We start from the raw sequence: 12631 nt of genomic DNA on the forward strand, positions 1-12631 counted from the left end.
CACAAATAATCCCATTGAAGTCAATGCAACTACCCATATGAGTAAAGTTACTCATATGCTTAAATGTTTGCAGAATTGAGGCCTTTGTCACTAAACCCACTCAAGTTTGTGTCTTGGGAAAAAGAAAAGGAGTACTTGTGGCACCTTAGAGACTAACCAATTTATTTGAGCATAAGCTTTCGTGAGCTACAGCTCACTTCATCGGATGCATCTGATGAAGTGAGCTGTAGCTCACGAAAGCTGATGCTCAAATAAATTGGTTAGTCTCTAAGGTGCCACAAGTACTCCTTTTCTTTTTGCGAATACAGACTAACACAGCTGTTACTCTGAAACCTGTCTTGGGTGAGACTCTCAGGAACATGGCCAATTAGTGCTAATTTTGGTGGTGGATTCTGTGATGTGGACTGAACCACCGAACAACTATCAGATGACAGTGGCTCAAGTTTTTCACCCTGGAACTGAATTTCAGCTAGCAAAGTAGATGTTAGAAGTTCCACACACCATCACCAATCCCCTGAGCTACCCAGTATTCCCAGTCTACAACTTATTTTCTTCTATTCCTGACAATGCACACACTTTATGACAAAAGATTAATGTTATGGAAATGGTGTTCTCTCTCTCTCTCTCTAAATATTTTTTTTAAAGTTACCTCAAAGCTCTGAGAGTCTGGTTGGCCCCATATTTAAAAGCCAACTATTCTAATGTTACTACCAACAAATATCTTGAATGTTTTCGCTTACCCATCCCAAATAAGTAATATCTTAAAATAAAAAAAGGAAATACAAACACAGAAAAAGAAAATACCAATGAAAATATTTAATTTATTACCCTTGTACTATATTAAGCTCCTACTGTTAAATGAAGATGTGTCTTTTGCATTATGAAATAGTGTCATGAAAATTAACTGGGAATTTGTTAAAGATATTATTTTTCATATTCACTCTTATGTTGCCACATCATAAAAACAAATGAGTGTTTCATATTAATCAACATAAGCAAAGCTGAAATCGGCAATGAGCAAGTGTTAGGATTTGCTTAATCTCATCTTTAAATATTCCTCAAACTTCTAATTTGACAAAACATTAACATTTATGTAACACCCACCCTCTGCCCAAGTTGGCAAGAACTGCCAAAATCAACAATCTTGATAGCGCTTCGTTTGGGGTTACAGAGCAGGATATTCTCAGGTTTTAGGTCACAGTGAATGATACTAAGTTCAGGAGTCGCAAGGAAAAGCAGTGCAGTGCACATCTGCTGTGCAAACTTTCGTGTCAGGTTCAGTGAGACACCTCTGAAGTTGGTGTTCCGCAACAGGTCATAGAGGTTGTAGGACAGCATTTCGAAAACTAAACAGAGATGGTTTCGGAACATGAAGTGGCGTTTCAAATGCACTAAAAGAGGAAAGAAAATAATTTTACATTAGAAGTACATATTCACTGTGACAACTAACAAATGCAAAAATACAACAAATTATTACACAAGTTGCTTCATGTACCTTATAGGGTCAACTTCCAACATATTTATTAAAATAGGTACTGGTTAGTGATATTTTCTGACTATAGTTATTTATCGAAAACAGTATGCACTTAACACCTCATTAATCTGATTGAAATGATTACATAAGGAGGTGAAATAAGAAAAAACAAAGAAGAGACATTCACAGAAAGGAAAGGAAGCGAGTGATGAGAATGCAGTAAAGTGAAAATGGGAAGGGATGCCAAGTATGGATCCGCACAGCATGTGAGCTATGGAGCTATAACAATGTGATCATAAAGGGACTTTTATGATATGAATATCTTACAGCATCTCCCAGGTCTAGGAGAAACACATGCAGGCTGCCTCTCCAAAACATACATTTTAATTATTTTAATAATGGGAAAGTATAAGATATCTGCAATCATTCAGCCAAGAAGAAAAACAAAAGTAATTCTGTTTTCTGGGGAAGAGAGAATGGAGTAAAAAAAAAAGATTAGGCAAGATTACTACCATCTAGAAATGGCTTCTTGAGTAAAGTTGTAACTCTCGAGGGAAGTGGTCTCTTGCCTTTCCAGAAGGCAGTATTAACAATTTTAACCAACAACTCCTGCATGATTTAACTAACCACAAAAGGTGTACCGTGCAAGTCACAGGTCACAGCCTTCCAAAATTTCATGGAATAAAATGGGCCAAAATCCCAAAGGCATCACTCACATCTGTCGCATTTAGACATTATGTCAGTCTACGAAAAGCATCCAGTCTAGTCCAAATCTAATCAATTTTATCCATGGAGCAGGAAAAAAAAGTTCACCTTGTTAACAATCTGATTGAGTGGAGGCAAAAAAACAGTTATTTACCTTAAAGTAACTGTGGTTTCTCCAAGTGGTGTTGTCTATATATGTTACGTTATATTTTTGGTGTGTGTGCGCCCAGCACACTTGACACTGATTCTATCAGCCAGCAATTATTTGTTATTTGTATTACTACAGCACCTAAGAGCCCCAGTTATGACACCGTACAGCTCACTGTATTTTCCACTGAATGCATCCGATGAAGTGAGCTGTAGCTCACGAAAGCTTATGCTCAAATAAATTTGTTAGTCTCTAAGGTGCCACAAGTACTCCTTTTCTAGTTATGACACTGTGCTAGATGCTGTCCAAACACAAAACAAAAAGACAATCCCTGACCCAAGAAGCTTACAATCTAAGTATAAGACAAGAGACAACAGATAAATACAGACTGACCGTGGAGTACAAGGAAACAAGAGAACAATACTGGTCAGCATGATAAGCAGTGATTTCTGCACACCAGCAGCCTAGCCATTGTCAAGGTTTTTGTAGGTCTCATGGCAATGGAGAGTGTGCCCGGTGTGAGAGGCAGCATGGGAGAAAGCATGAAGGGGCCTGTCTGAAAATTTAACAAGTGTGTGATGCAGGCTGAGCTAATACCAAATGAGAAATAATAGGTAAGATGAGACTAGGTTGTAGAGGGCCATGAAAATGAAGAGAAGCAGCTTATGCTTGATACAAAGAAAACAGGAAAGCCAATGAAAGCATTCAAAGAAAGTGGTCACACAATCAAAGTGACCAAAAAAAAAAAAAAGATCTTTGCAGCAGCATTCTGAATAGATATCAGTGTGGCAAGATTATATTTGTCAAAGCCAGAGAAAAGGATGTTGCAGCATTCAAAACAAAATGATGTGAGCATGGACAAGAGTTTTAGCTGTGCAGATAGATAGGGTAGGCCATGTCTTAGAGATGTTACACAGAAAGAATCTGCAAGACTTAGCCTGGATGTCAGGTTACAGTGTCTGTTGGAATGGTGCCTGCACCCTGAATGTCCTTTTGTCTCCAACGGACAGCACAAAGGGCAGAGCCACCCCAACCACCCCTCAATTTCTTCATCCTATAGAATCTTCATGTTAATAGACTCTGCAGTAGCAAGGAACAGGGGGCACGAGAGGACAGGACAGGACACAGAAATATGACAACACACCACACCCCAAAGAGCCACAGTTACTGTACCAAACAATTTCTTCTTGTGTGTGCGCGCTTCTCCATATATATATTCCACTGTTGGTGACTTCCAAGCAGCAATCCTTTTTGGAGGTGGATACTAGGAGTTTAATTAAATAATGTCTATGACAGCCCTGCCAACGTTTACATCAGTTCTACATGCCTCTACAATAGCACAGTACTGGGTAACCACATGAACGGAAGACCACATGGCTGCACTAAAAACATTTTTCAGGGAAGCTACTGAAGTGGCATGAACTCTTGATTACGGGGCCATACCAGCCAATTGGTAACACAATTTAATATAGGATGAAATCCAATTAGAGAGAGGTCACATTGAAACTCCTTGCCCTTTCTCCATATGCTATGAAAAGTCTAGAAGTTCTAAAATGCTTCATTCTGTCTACATAGAACAAGAGTGCTCTACAGATGTTTAGTGAATGTAATTTCTCTTCACCTTTGTTCATATGTAGTTTAAGGAAAAAACACTGGCAGATGGAAGATTGAGTTAAATGGAACTCAGACACCACTTTAGGAAAGAATTTGGTGTCTGATTTCAAGGATATCTTGTCTTTACAGAAGATTATATAGGTGGTTCCTGCTATCAACACCTGTAACTCTCCCACACTCCTGGCTGATGTTAGGGCCACTGTAAAGGCTGTCTTGATAGAAAGGTGTTGTGATGGGGTGTACTCCCCACAGCAGACCTGAAAGAGTTGACTAGGCCAGGAGGGACCAATTAGCCAATTAAGCCGCAGACAGGGGGAGATTTAGGCTGCAGGGAAGTAGTCTGCAGTCACTCCCCTGGGGGAAGGGAGGCTCATTTGGGTCTATGGAGTTTTAATCTGCAGTTATTTTTTGGGAGGGGGGAGTTTGGGCTGCCAAACCCAGATTTGGGGAGGGGAGCCAGAAGGTGTAGGAAAGGCTCAGGAAAGGCAGCACAGTTTAGGATGTTACAAACCTTGGCTGCTGGTTAGAGAGTCCCGTGCTGGTATCCAGAGAAAAGGACAGCCCCAGGTTCCCCTAACAGCCACTGGGGAAATGGCACTGTTGAGGGGCAGTGAAACAGAAGACTGACTGGGACAGTGGGTCCCAATATTCTTTGATTCACCCCCTGCAGAAAGGGAAATCACAACGTGACCTGGCCAAAGGGCCAAGTCACAAAGCAGCTGAACTGTGACTTCTTGAGTGGGAGGAGAGCGTAATGGTAGACAATAAGAGAGGAGCACTGAACCGGACAGAACTAATCCCCAGGATCACCTAAAGGGGGTGACTTCCAGCAGTGAGTCCAGCACCCAGTGAGAGATGGAAAATGAAGCAAGAGGCCAAGGATTCAAATAGAGGGCCCATGACCCCTGTTAACACTAAATTTACGTCCCATGGAAATAACAGGCTCCCTTTCTGAGAAAGGATCCACATAAATCCTTTCAATAAACTGGCTACCAAGGTATGAGAGAGTGCAATGTCCTTGTAAAGGAGAGTGAATTGCTGAAAAAATCAGTACATGAACTCTTTAACAAGCTCATTGATAAACCTGAAATTCTTTAATTCCAGCAGTTATTCATGAATATCAAGGATGTGAAAGCTCCGGAAGGAGACAATTGACAGCAAGTGTTCCATATGCTGAATCTCTTCCATTTTGCCAAGTAAGTACATCTGAGAAGAGTCTCTTCTTCTATGAATAAGGATATTTTGAACGTCTGATGAGCATGCTCTTTGCTAAGTCAATTATTCAACATCCATACTGCAAGATGGAAAGTGCGTGGATAAGAATGTAGCACTTGACCATGATACAATAATATGTCTGGAATCAGTGGCATAGTTATTGGAAGCCTGACTGAGACACTTTGGAAATTGAGACGCAAAATTCCCTTGGCCAGGCTGGGGCTAACATGATAATTTTGACCACTTCCTGAGGACTCTTGATGTTGGTGGAACTGGAAGAAATGTGGTATAGAGAAGATCTATGGATCACAGGATCAGGAATGCATCCAAAGTAGTCTCTGGACTCTGACCCTCTCTGGGGCAGACGCGATGAGATTTCCTGTACAGCCTGATGTTGAACAAGTTCATAGTAGAGGAACCTCACTTGATGAGCATCTATTGAGTTACATCATCTTTTATGGACAACACTTCCTGTTGTCCACAAACTTTTTGCTAAGGTGTTCTGACAGTACACTGTGTACTTCTGGAAGATGAAACTTCTTCAGGGCGACTTTATGGCATATGTAAAAAGTTCTACAGTTGGGCTACCTCTTGACACAGCAGAATGGATCTGATTCCACTCTGCTTGTTTAAGTAAAATATGCTAATGTTGCCTGGTATGACGTATGTGGTAAGCCCCCTGATAGTTGGTAGAAATATCACATAAGCTTGATGACTCGTTCTTAACTCTAGCATGTTTATGAGAAGAGTTGTTTCTCACGGTCCACAACCACTATATTTGCAAGTCATCCAAGATTGGGCTCCCAGCCCAATGTGGATGCATCTATCACCAGAGTCTTTGATAGAACTGGTGGGGGAAGACTGGAACTTGTTTGCAGACTTCTGTCAGGTCTATCCACCTCTAATGATAACAAGACTCACGGTGGAACAGGAACCAACATGTCCAGATGATGTTTGCTTGGCTGATATACAGACTTCAGTCACTTTTGCATGTAGCACAGGTAAAGTCTGGCATATTGAGTCATAAAGGTACAGGATGCCATACAGGCCAGTAGTCTGGATTAGTCTGGACATGTGTGTATACTATTGTTGTCGAAGTCTATAATGACCACAATGAACTCGAAGTCTGAAAATAAAGACCAGTAAGTACTGACAACGGTACAAAAAATAATCATGCAAAAGAAGCAGTATTTGCTGGATGAAGTCTGCTACCTGTTGACGAGACTTCGCACAAATCAGCCAGTCATCTAAGTATGGGAACACCTGGATTTCCAACTTCCTGAGGTAAGCTGCCATTCTTTCAAGGCACTTTGAACACTCTGGGAGCTATCAACAGGCCAAATGTTAGTACTTTGTACTAGTAATAGCAATCTCCCACTGGGAATGTTAGATATCTTATGCAGGCCGGGTGAACTGTGATGCAAAAATGGGCATCCAGGCAATGGAGAGTGGTGTATCAATCTCCTCTGCTCTAGGGATAGGGTAACAGAGGCAAATGATCCTGAACTTGACCTTTCTGATGAAGGGGTTTACTTATCTTAGGTCCAGGATAGACTTCAGTGTTCTCTTTTGGGGACTAAAACCCCTCTCCCCTGTACTAACGCAGGATTTCTGTTGCATCAGGAGACACACCTCTTAACAAAAGATACTCTCATCAGAAGGATCATTTGGGGAAGGTATTTGAGGGTGACAAGGAGACTGGAACTGGATAGTATATCCAATCTCTATTATGTTCAGAACGCACTGATCAATAGTGATAGTGTTCCAGAATTTTCAGAACAAATATAAATGGTTCCCGAAAGAAAGAAAGAAAGATGGGATGGGATGGGATGGGATGATCTGTAGGGATTGGTACTCGGCTCTTAAGCAAGCAGTCAAAATCAAAGAAGGCTGATGGGTCAACACAGCAGTGGAAGTGGAAGATTTCTACCAAGGAAACTGTTGTCATTTCCTTGGTGGATCCAACTGTTTGTTCTGTTGATAGAAGGAATGGCATTTGGTAAAGCTGTGGCTTATATTGCTTTCCTTTGAGAGCAGGTATATAAACTCTCGAAGACCTCAGGGTTGCCACTGAGTCCTTAAGAGAATGTAATGTGCCTCATCAGCCTTTGCATAGAAAAAGCTGCATCCCTTGAATAGAAGGTTTTCAATTATGACTTGTACCTCCTTTAGAATTCCAGAGGAGTGGAGTCAAGAGGACCTTCCCATGGCTATGGAAGTAACCACTGATGTGAAAACTATCTGCTGCACCAAGTGCTGCCTGCAGAAATGTTCCAGCCACAAGCTGACCCTCAACAATGATGGATTTGAATTTATCTATTATTTCCTGTGGAATCTTCTCAGTGAATTTTGTCAGAGTCCCAATTAATAAAATCATATTTTGCCAACAAGGCTTGGTAGTTGTAAATTCTTATTTGCAAACTAGAGGTGGAATAATTTTTTTCTGCCAAAAAAGTCCAATTCTGGGGGGGCATCAATCTTTGTCGTCTCTGGAGATTCATCTTATTCGCTGCTGCCAGCGAGTCTTGTGTGAGATGGGTATAAACCTGTTCAAATCCTTGAGAAGGGGCTTAATAGCACCCATCCGTTTTTAGATGTTGAAGCCATTGAGGCTGAGGTTTATCACAGTAGTTGGGCAGGGCCTAATTGGTAGTCAAGCGAGTTGATACACAGGTATGGAGGAGTCTGAGAGGTTTGTCTTGGACTACCTCAACAGGAATCTCTACAGTTGAGGCAACTCCCCTCATAAGATCTTGAAATGTTTTATAATCACCTGGGGTGGATGAAGACTCTGACATTACAGCCTCATCTGGAGAGGAAGAAGAAACATGATCAAGGACAGTGTACCGACATAAGAGTGATATGCCCTTCATGGGAAGTTGGGGCAAGGATAATTTGTGTCTGGTTTGTGATGCTGAAGCAATTCTTTGAGCATGGAGAATATGTCTCAGAAAGCCCAATAAGCCCACACGTGTTGATAAGCATAGGAGGCTGTTAGCCAAGGAGGAGGGTACCAAGGATTCATATCCTTTCTTACCTAGGCTTCACTCTTTGCCAATCAAAATCAGCTCTAGAATCCCTGCCCTGCATATCCTGCCTGAATATCCTGACACAAGGGATCTTGTTGATGAAGCTTTCCTGCTGTCCTCAGATTCATAGGAGGAGAAAGAATATTCCTCGTGCAAAGGAGGGACTTTCCAGCTGGTATACTCAGTGCCCAGACCAACTGAGATTTCACTGGCATAGAGGATACACTAGGCACTGAAGTCAGTAATGACGTTGGTACTAGTGGAGGCACTTTTAAGGTTGCCAACACAGGCAAGCCCAGTACAGAGGATACAGAGAAGTCCTTTGCTACCAAGTAAACCCTCAGCAATGCATACATTGAAGTCTGTGAAACACCCATGACAGAGGACTTAAAACACAGAACATAAGAATGGCCATACTGGGTCAGACCAAAGGTCGATCCAGGCCAGTATCCTGTCTACCGACAGTGGCCAAAGCCAGGTGCCCCAGAGGCAGGGAACCTAACAGGTAATGATCAAGTGATCTCTCTCCTGCCATCCATATCCACCCTCTGACAAACAGAGGCTAGGGACACCATTTCTTACCCATCCTGGCTAATAGCCATGAATGGACATAACCTCCATGAATTTATCCAGTTCTTTTACCAAAAGTGACTGTGCTGGTAAAGTCACTAATAGAGAAGTGGATCCTGTGGTTCCAGGGCCATCGGTACCATAGTTGTTGGTACCAGGGGCCTTGACATTGTAGGGCTGGTACCAGACAATTTCTGAGGGAACATAATATCAGATCCTGAGGCATGGTATCCGGAGTCTGAATGGGTGCTGTAACAACCCTTCTTAGCTCTAAGGCTACCCTTAGGGATATGTCCACCGTGCAATTAAAAATCCTCAGCTGGCCCATGCCAGCTAACTTGGGCTCGCAGGGCTCGGGCTAAGGGGTTGTTCAACTGCAGCATAGATGTTCAGGCTTGAGATAGAGCCAGGTTCAAGTACCCTGTGAGGTGGGAAGAGTCCCAGAGCCTGGTCTGCAGCCCGAATGCCTACACAGCAGTTAAACAGCCCGTTAAACCTGAGCCCTGCGAGCCTGAGTCAGCTGGCATGGGTCAGCTGCGGGTGTCTAATTGCAGTGTAGACATACCCTTAGATTCAGTCAACTGAGAGGATTTATGGGCCTTGGAAATCAAAGGGCCTTGGAAGCTGAAGGGCCCAGAGTAGATCTGTATCTGCGCTCTCTCTCTCTGAGACTTATGCAGTTTTCTCCTTCTCTGAGAACCTCTAAGATGAAGATGATAGGTTTTTTAAATTTGGAATGGTAGCTTTAGGAGAAGCAGCAGCTGGGGCATTCCCTGAAATGGAGCAATCAGATGATTCTGCCCCAGACAAGCAAGGATGAGAGGCAGGGTGCACTGACCTCTCTAAAAAGAGCATTTTAATACAAGACTCTCATCCTCTGGATTATTTTTGAGAATGATTTGCAGATGGCACATCACTGAAGTGCCCTACACTCAGATAAATCAAACACCAAGCATGCCCATGCTGCCTCACATAAAGAGCAATTCTTGAATCCTGGGGATTTATGTTCAGTCATCATGACAGAAGTGGTACTGAAAGTACCTCCCACATAAACAAATAAAAGGACAATTTCGTCACAAAGGGAAAAGAAACCCTAGAAAAATCCCTAACACTTTTTTAAATTAAGTACCTAATTAGCAATTTACAACGCATATGAAGAGGCAGTCACTGCAAGCTCTGACCTGTAGCCACAGGTGACGAGCAGGAACTGAGCGATAGTTGAGGTGTCCCCTCCGCGTATGCACCTAGTTGGGGTATGGGGACACAAAGTGCTGGCACTTCCCCAATGGACAATGCAGCCAAAAGTAAGCCGTTAATATGAAGGACGCTATAAACCATATATGTCTTTTTCCAGGGGATGAGATTATTGATGCCAGTATGCCCATGCAAAATGTCAGCTAGCAAATAAAGCGGTTGACATTGCGGAGCTTGAGGATAAGTTTCCAACCTCCCATCTTCTTCGGGACAGAGTAAGCATCTTTTTCTTGGTGTTGAAGAGGTATGTGCACTATTTCGCCTCACTGGAGAAGGGATTCCATTTTCTGCCTGAGAATCCCCCTTAAAAGAAGTGGGCAAAAAACCCACTTGCTTCTTGTTTTCAGAGCTCATTATTGAAGAAAATGGGATTTCTTCTCTTAATGATGCTGGTGAACTGAGTGAAAAAATATCAAGATTGGAAGAAAGCACTGGAGGGGAAAGAAAAAAAACAAAGGAATTATTTACAACCAAAAGCCCAAGTTTATAAAATGATTTTCAGGAGACACTAACACATTAGGAAGTGGCATAAAAAAAGAACTGACTTGCTTTGAAGGCTGAGCTGTTTTTTTCATGCTTCTTGGAGCTTTAGGTTCTCTGGAAGACAGATCCATATGAGGATATGCTGGAGAAGTTTAAAAAAGTATAGTTCCTGCATGAACGGCAAACTGTTTGATGACAAGAAGGGAGGTTTTGTCATGGAGATCCTGTAATGTTTGATCCAAGACACATTTGAAAGTGTTCCCCTTTTAAAATGGGAACTGCAAAGAGATGCACTTGGTTCTGGAATTCCCCTTGCCAGGACCTAAGCCAGAAAACCTTTCTGCAGGTTAAGTTGTTGGCCAGTACAAGAGATGATTAGGTGAATCACTCCAACACTGTGCTATGAACAAAGTCTGAGACTGACCAAATGTATTCCCAAGCATTTTAATATCAGTGATTCATTCAGCAAAGGCCTTTAACCACAGTTCAGAACAGTTTCTGCAGAGCCCTCCTTTGCTTTTGGACATAGGGTCATAGCATAACTGGCAGCAATGGACAATCACTTAATTCTGATTTCTGTGGAAACTGGAATCTAAGATATGGTCAGAGGAGCCCTACAGGGACACAGGGCCTTCTTCAGGAAAGGAAGACTTCCTTACTGAGGATGTAACTTCAGGGTCTATACAGAACAGAGTACCCTACAAGTCTAAACACCTTCTTGGGAGCCTATACAAATCATGTTTGGCCTTTGGTAAGCTAGGTTTAGCATCAGATCTCTTCCAGGATTCTTGTGATCAACTCTTCAACATCCAAGTGAATTGGAAAATACACATCAGACTTCTAGCTGGACTTAAAAGGGTCTCTTTCTTGGAGGAGGAGGGATATTGCTTGCCTGTGTCAGATAAAGTAGGAATGACAGAGTCTCTTCTAATAGCTTGCCATCCTGAGGGAAATAATAAGGGGCACAAGTACTTGGTTAACATCTTCAGAATCAGAATCTTTACTATGGCCATGTTGGTGTCATGAATAGAGGGAAGGGTAGCAACCTCTATGTATCCTTGGCAATTGTACTGGATTGCCTTACCTGTAAGGGGTTAAATAATTCAAATCACCTAGGTTTTTTGGTTGGGGGGGGGGGGGGGCGGGATTTGTTTGTTGTTCCCTCTCCGGATGGAGGGAGAAGACAAGCAGGTTCAACATCTCCTGAAAATATACCCGGAATGATCCATCTAAAACCACAGAAATTGTAAGTAGGGCAAGGGAATGTATTAGGTAATCTTTTGTTTTGGCTTGTGAATTTTTCTATGCTACAGAGGTAGATTTATTCTTGTTTTTGTAACTGAAGTTGAGCCCAAAGGGGAATCCTCTGTGTTTTAAATATTTTTATTACCTTGTAAAGTTACCTTCCATCCTGATTTTGCAGGTCTGATTCTTTTACTTTTTTCTTTATAAATAAATTTCTTCTTTTAAGAACCTGATTGATTTTTAGTGTCCTGAAGACAAAGGGTCTGGTCTGTGCTCACATTACTAAGGCAATTGGTTGGTATATTATTCTCAAGCCTCCCCAGGAAAGGGGGTGAAGGGGCTTGGGGGGATAGGGATTCCAAGTGACCCTTCCCTGAATGTGTGTGTAAATCACTTGGTGGTGGCAGCAATACTGTCCAAGGACAAGGAAAGGAATTTGTGCTTTGGGGAAGTTTTAACCTAAGCTGGTAGAAAATAAGCTTAGGGGGTCTTTCATGCGGGTCCCCACATCTGTACCTCGGAGTTCAGAGTGGTGGTGGTGGGGGGATCCTGACAGTTGGTATGGTGGGTCCTGCGGTTTTCTTGGCGGGAGGGCTAGGACGCCATCCCTTGCTCCTGCTCTTGGGGTGCCAAGGGCCCCGCTAGTGGCCCAGGAAGGTGGTAGAGGAGGGAAGTGGGGAAGAGGTCTGGGTTTGCTCCTCACTCTGAGTCCCAGCCCCTCTCAACTCCTGTGGGTTTCTTATCCTCTTCCCCCTTGGGTAGGGTTACCCTTGGTCCTTGACGCTGGGGCAGGGTCTCCCTTCCTTCGGTTCTCTGTTCTTTCAAGTCTCAGCAACACACCTCCAGTCCTCCCTCCTTCCTCGCACCATGCTGACTGCCTGAAGCAGGGGGTTT

At 42.7% G+C, this 12631-nt stretch overlaps 1 protein-coding gene across 5 annotated transcripts in view; it reads right to left on the reverse strand.

Moving 5' to 3' along the window:
- The window catches only part of DYRK1A (dual specificity tyrosine phosphorylation regulated kinase 1A), a 142443-nt gene that overhangs the window by 9121 nt on the left and 120691 nt on the right, over nt 1-12631 (reverse strand). For all 5 annotated transcript variants that reach the window (XM_037903965.2, XM_043538232.1, XM_043538230.1 and 2 more), the window contains one exon: nt 1105-1391. In XM_037903965.2, coding sequence (XP_037759893.1) covers nt 1105-1391 — 287 coding nt within the window. The remainder of the gene's footprint in view (nt 1-1104; nt 1392-12631) is intronic.

The sequence above is a fragment of the Chelonia mydas genome, chromosome 1, assembly GCF_015237465.2.
Source record: "Chelonia mydas isolate rCheMyd1 chromosome 1, rCheMyd1.pri.v2, whole genome shotgun sequence".
Lineage (NCBI taxonomy): Eukaryota > Metazoa > Chordata > Testudines > Cheloniidae > Chelonia > Chelonia mydas.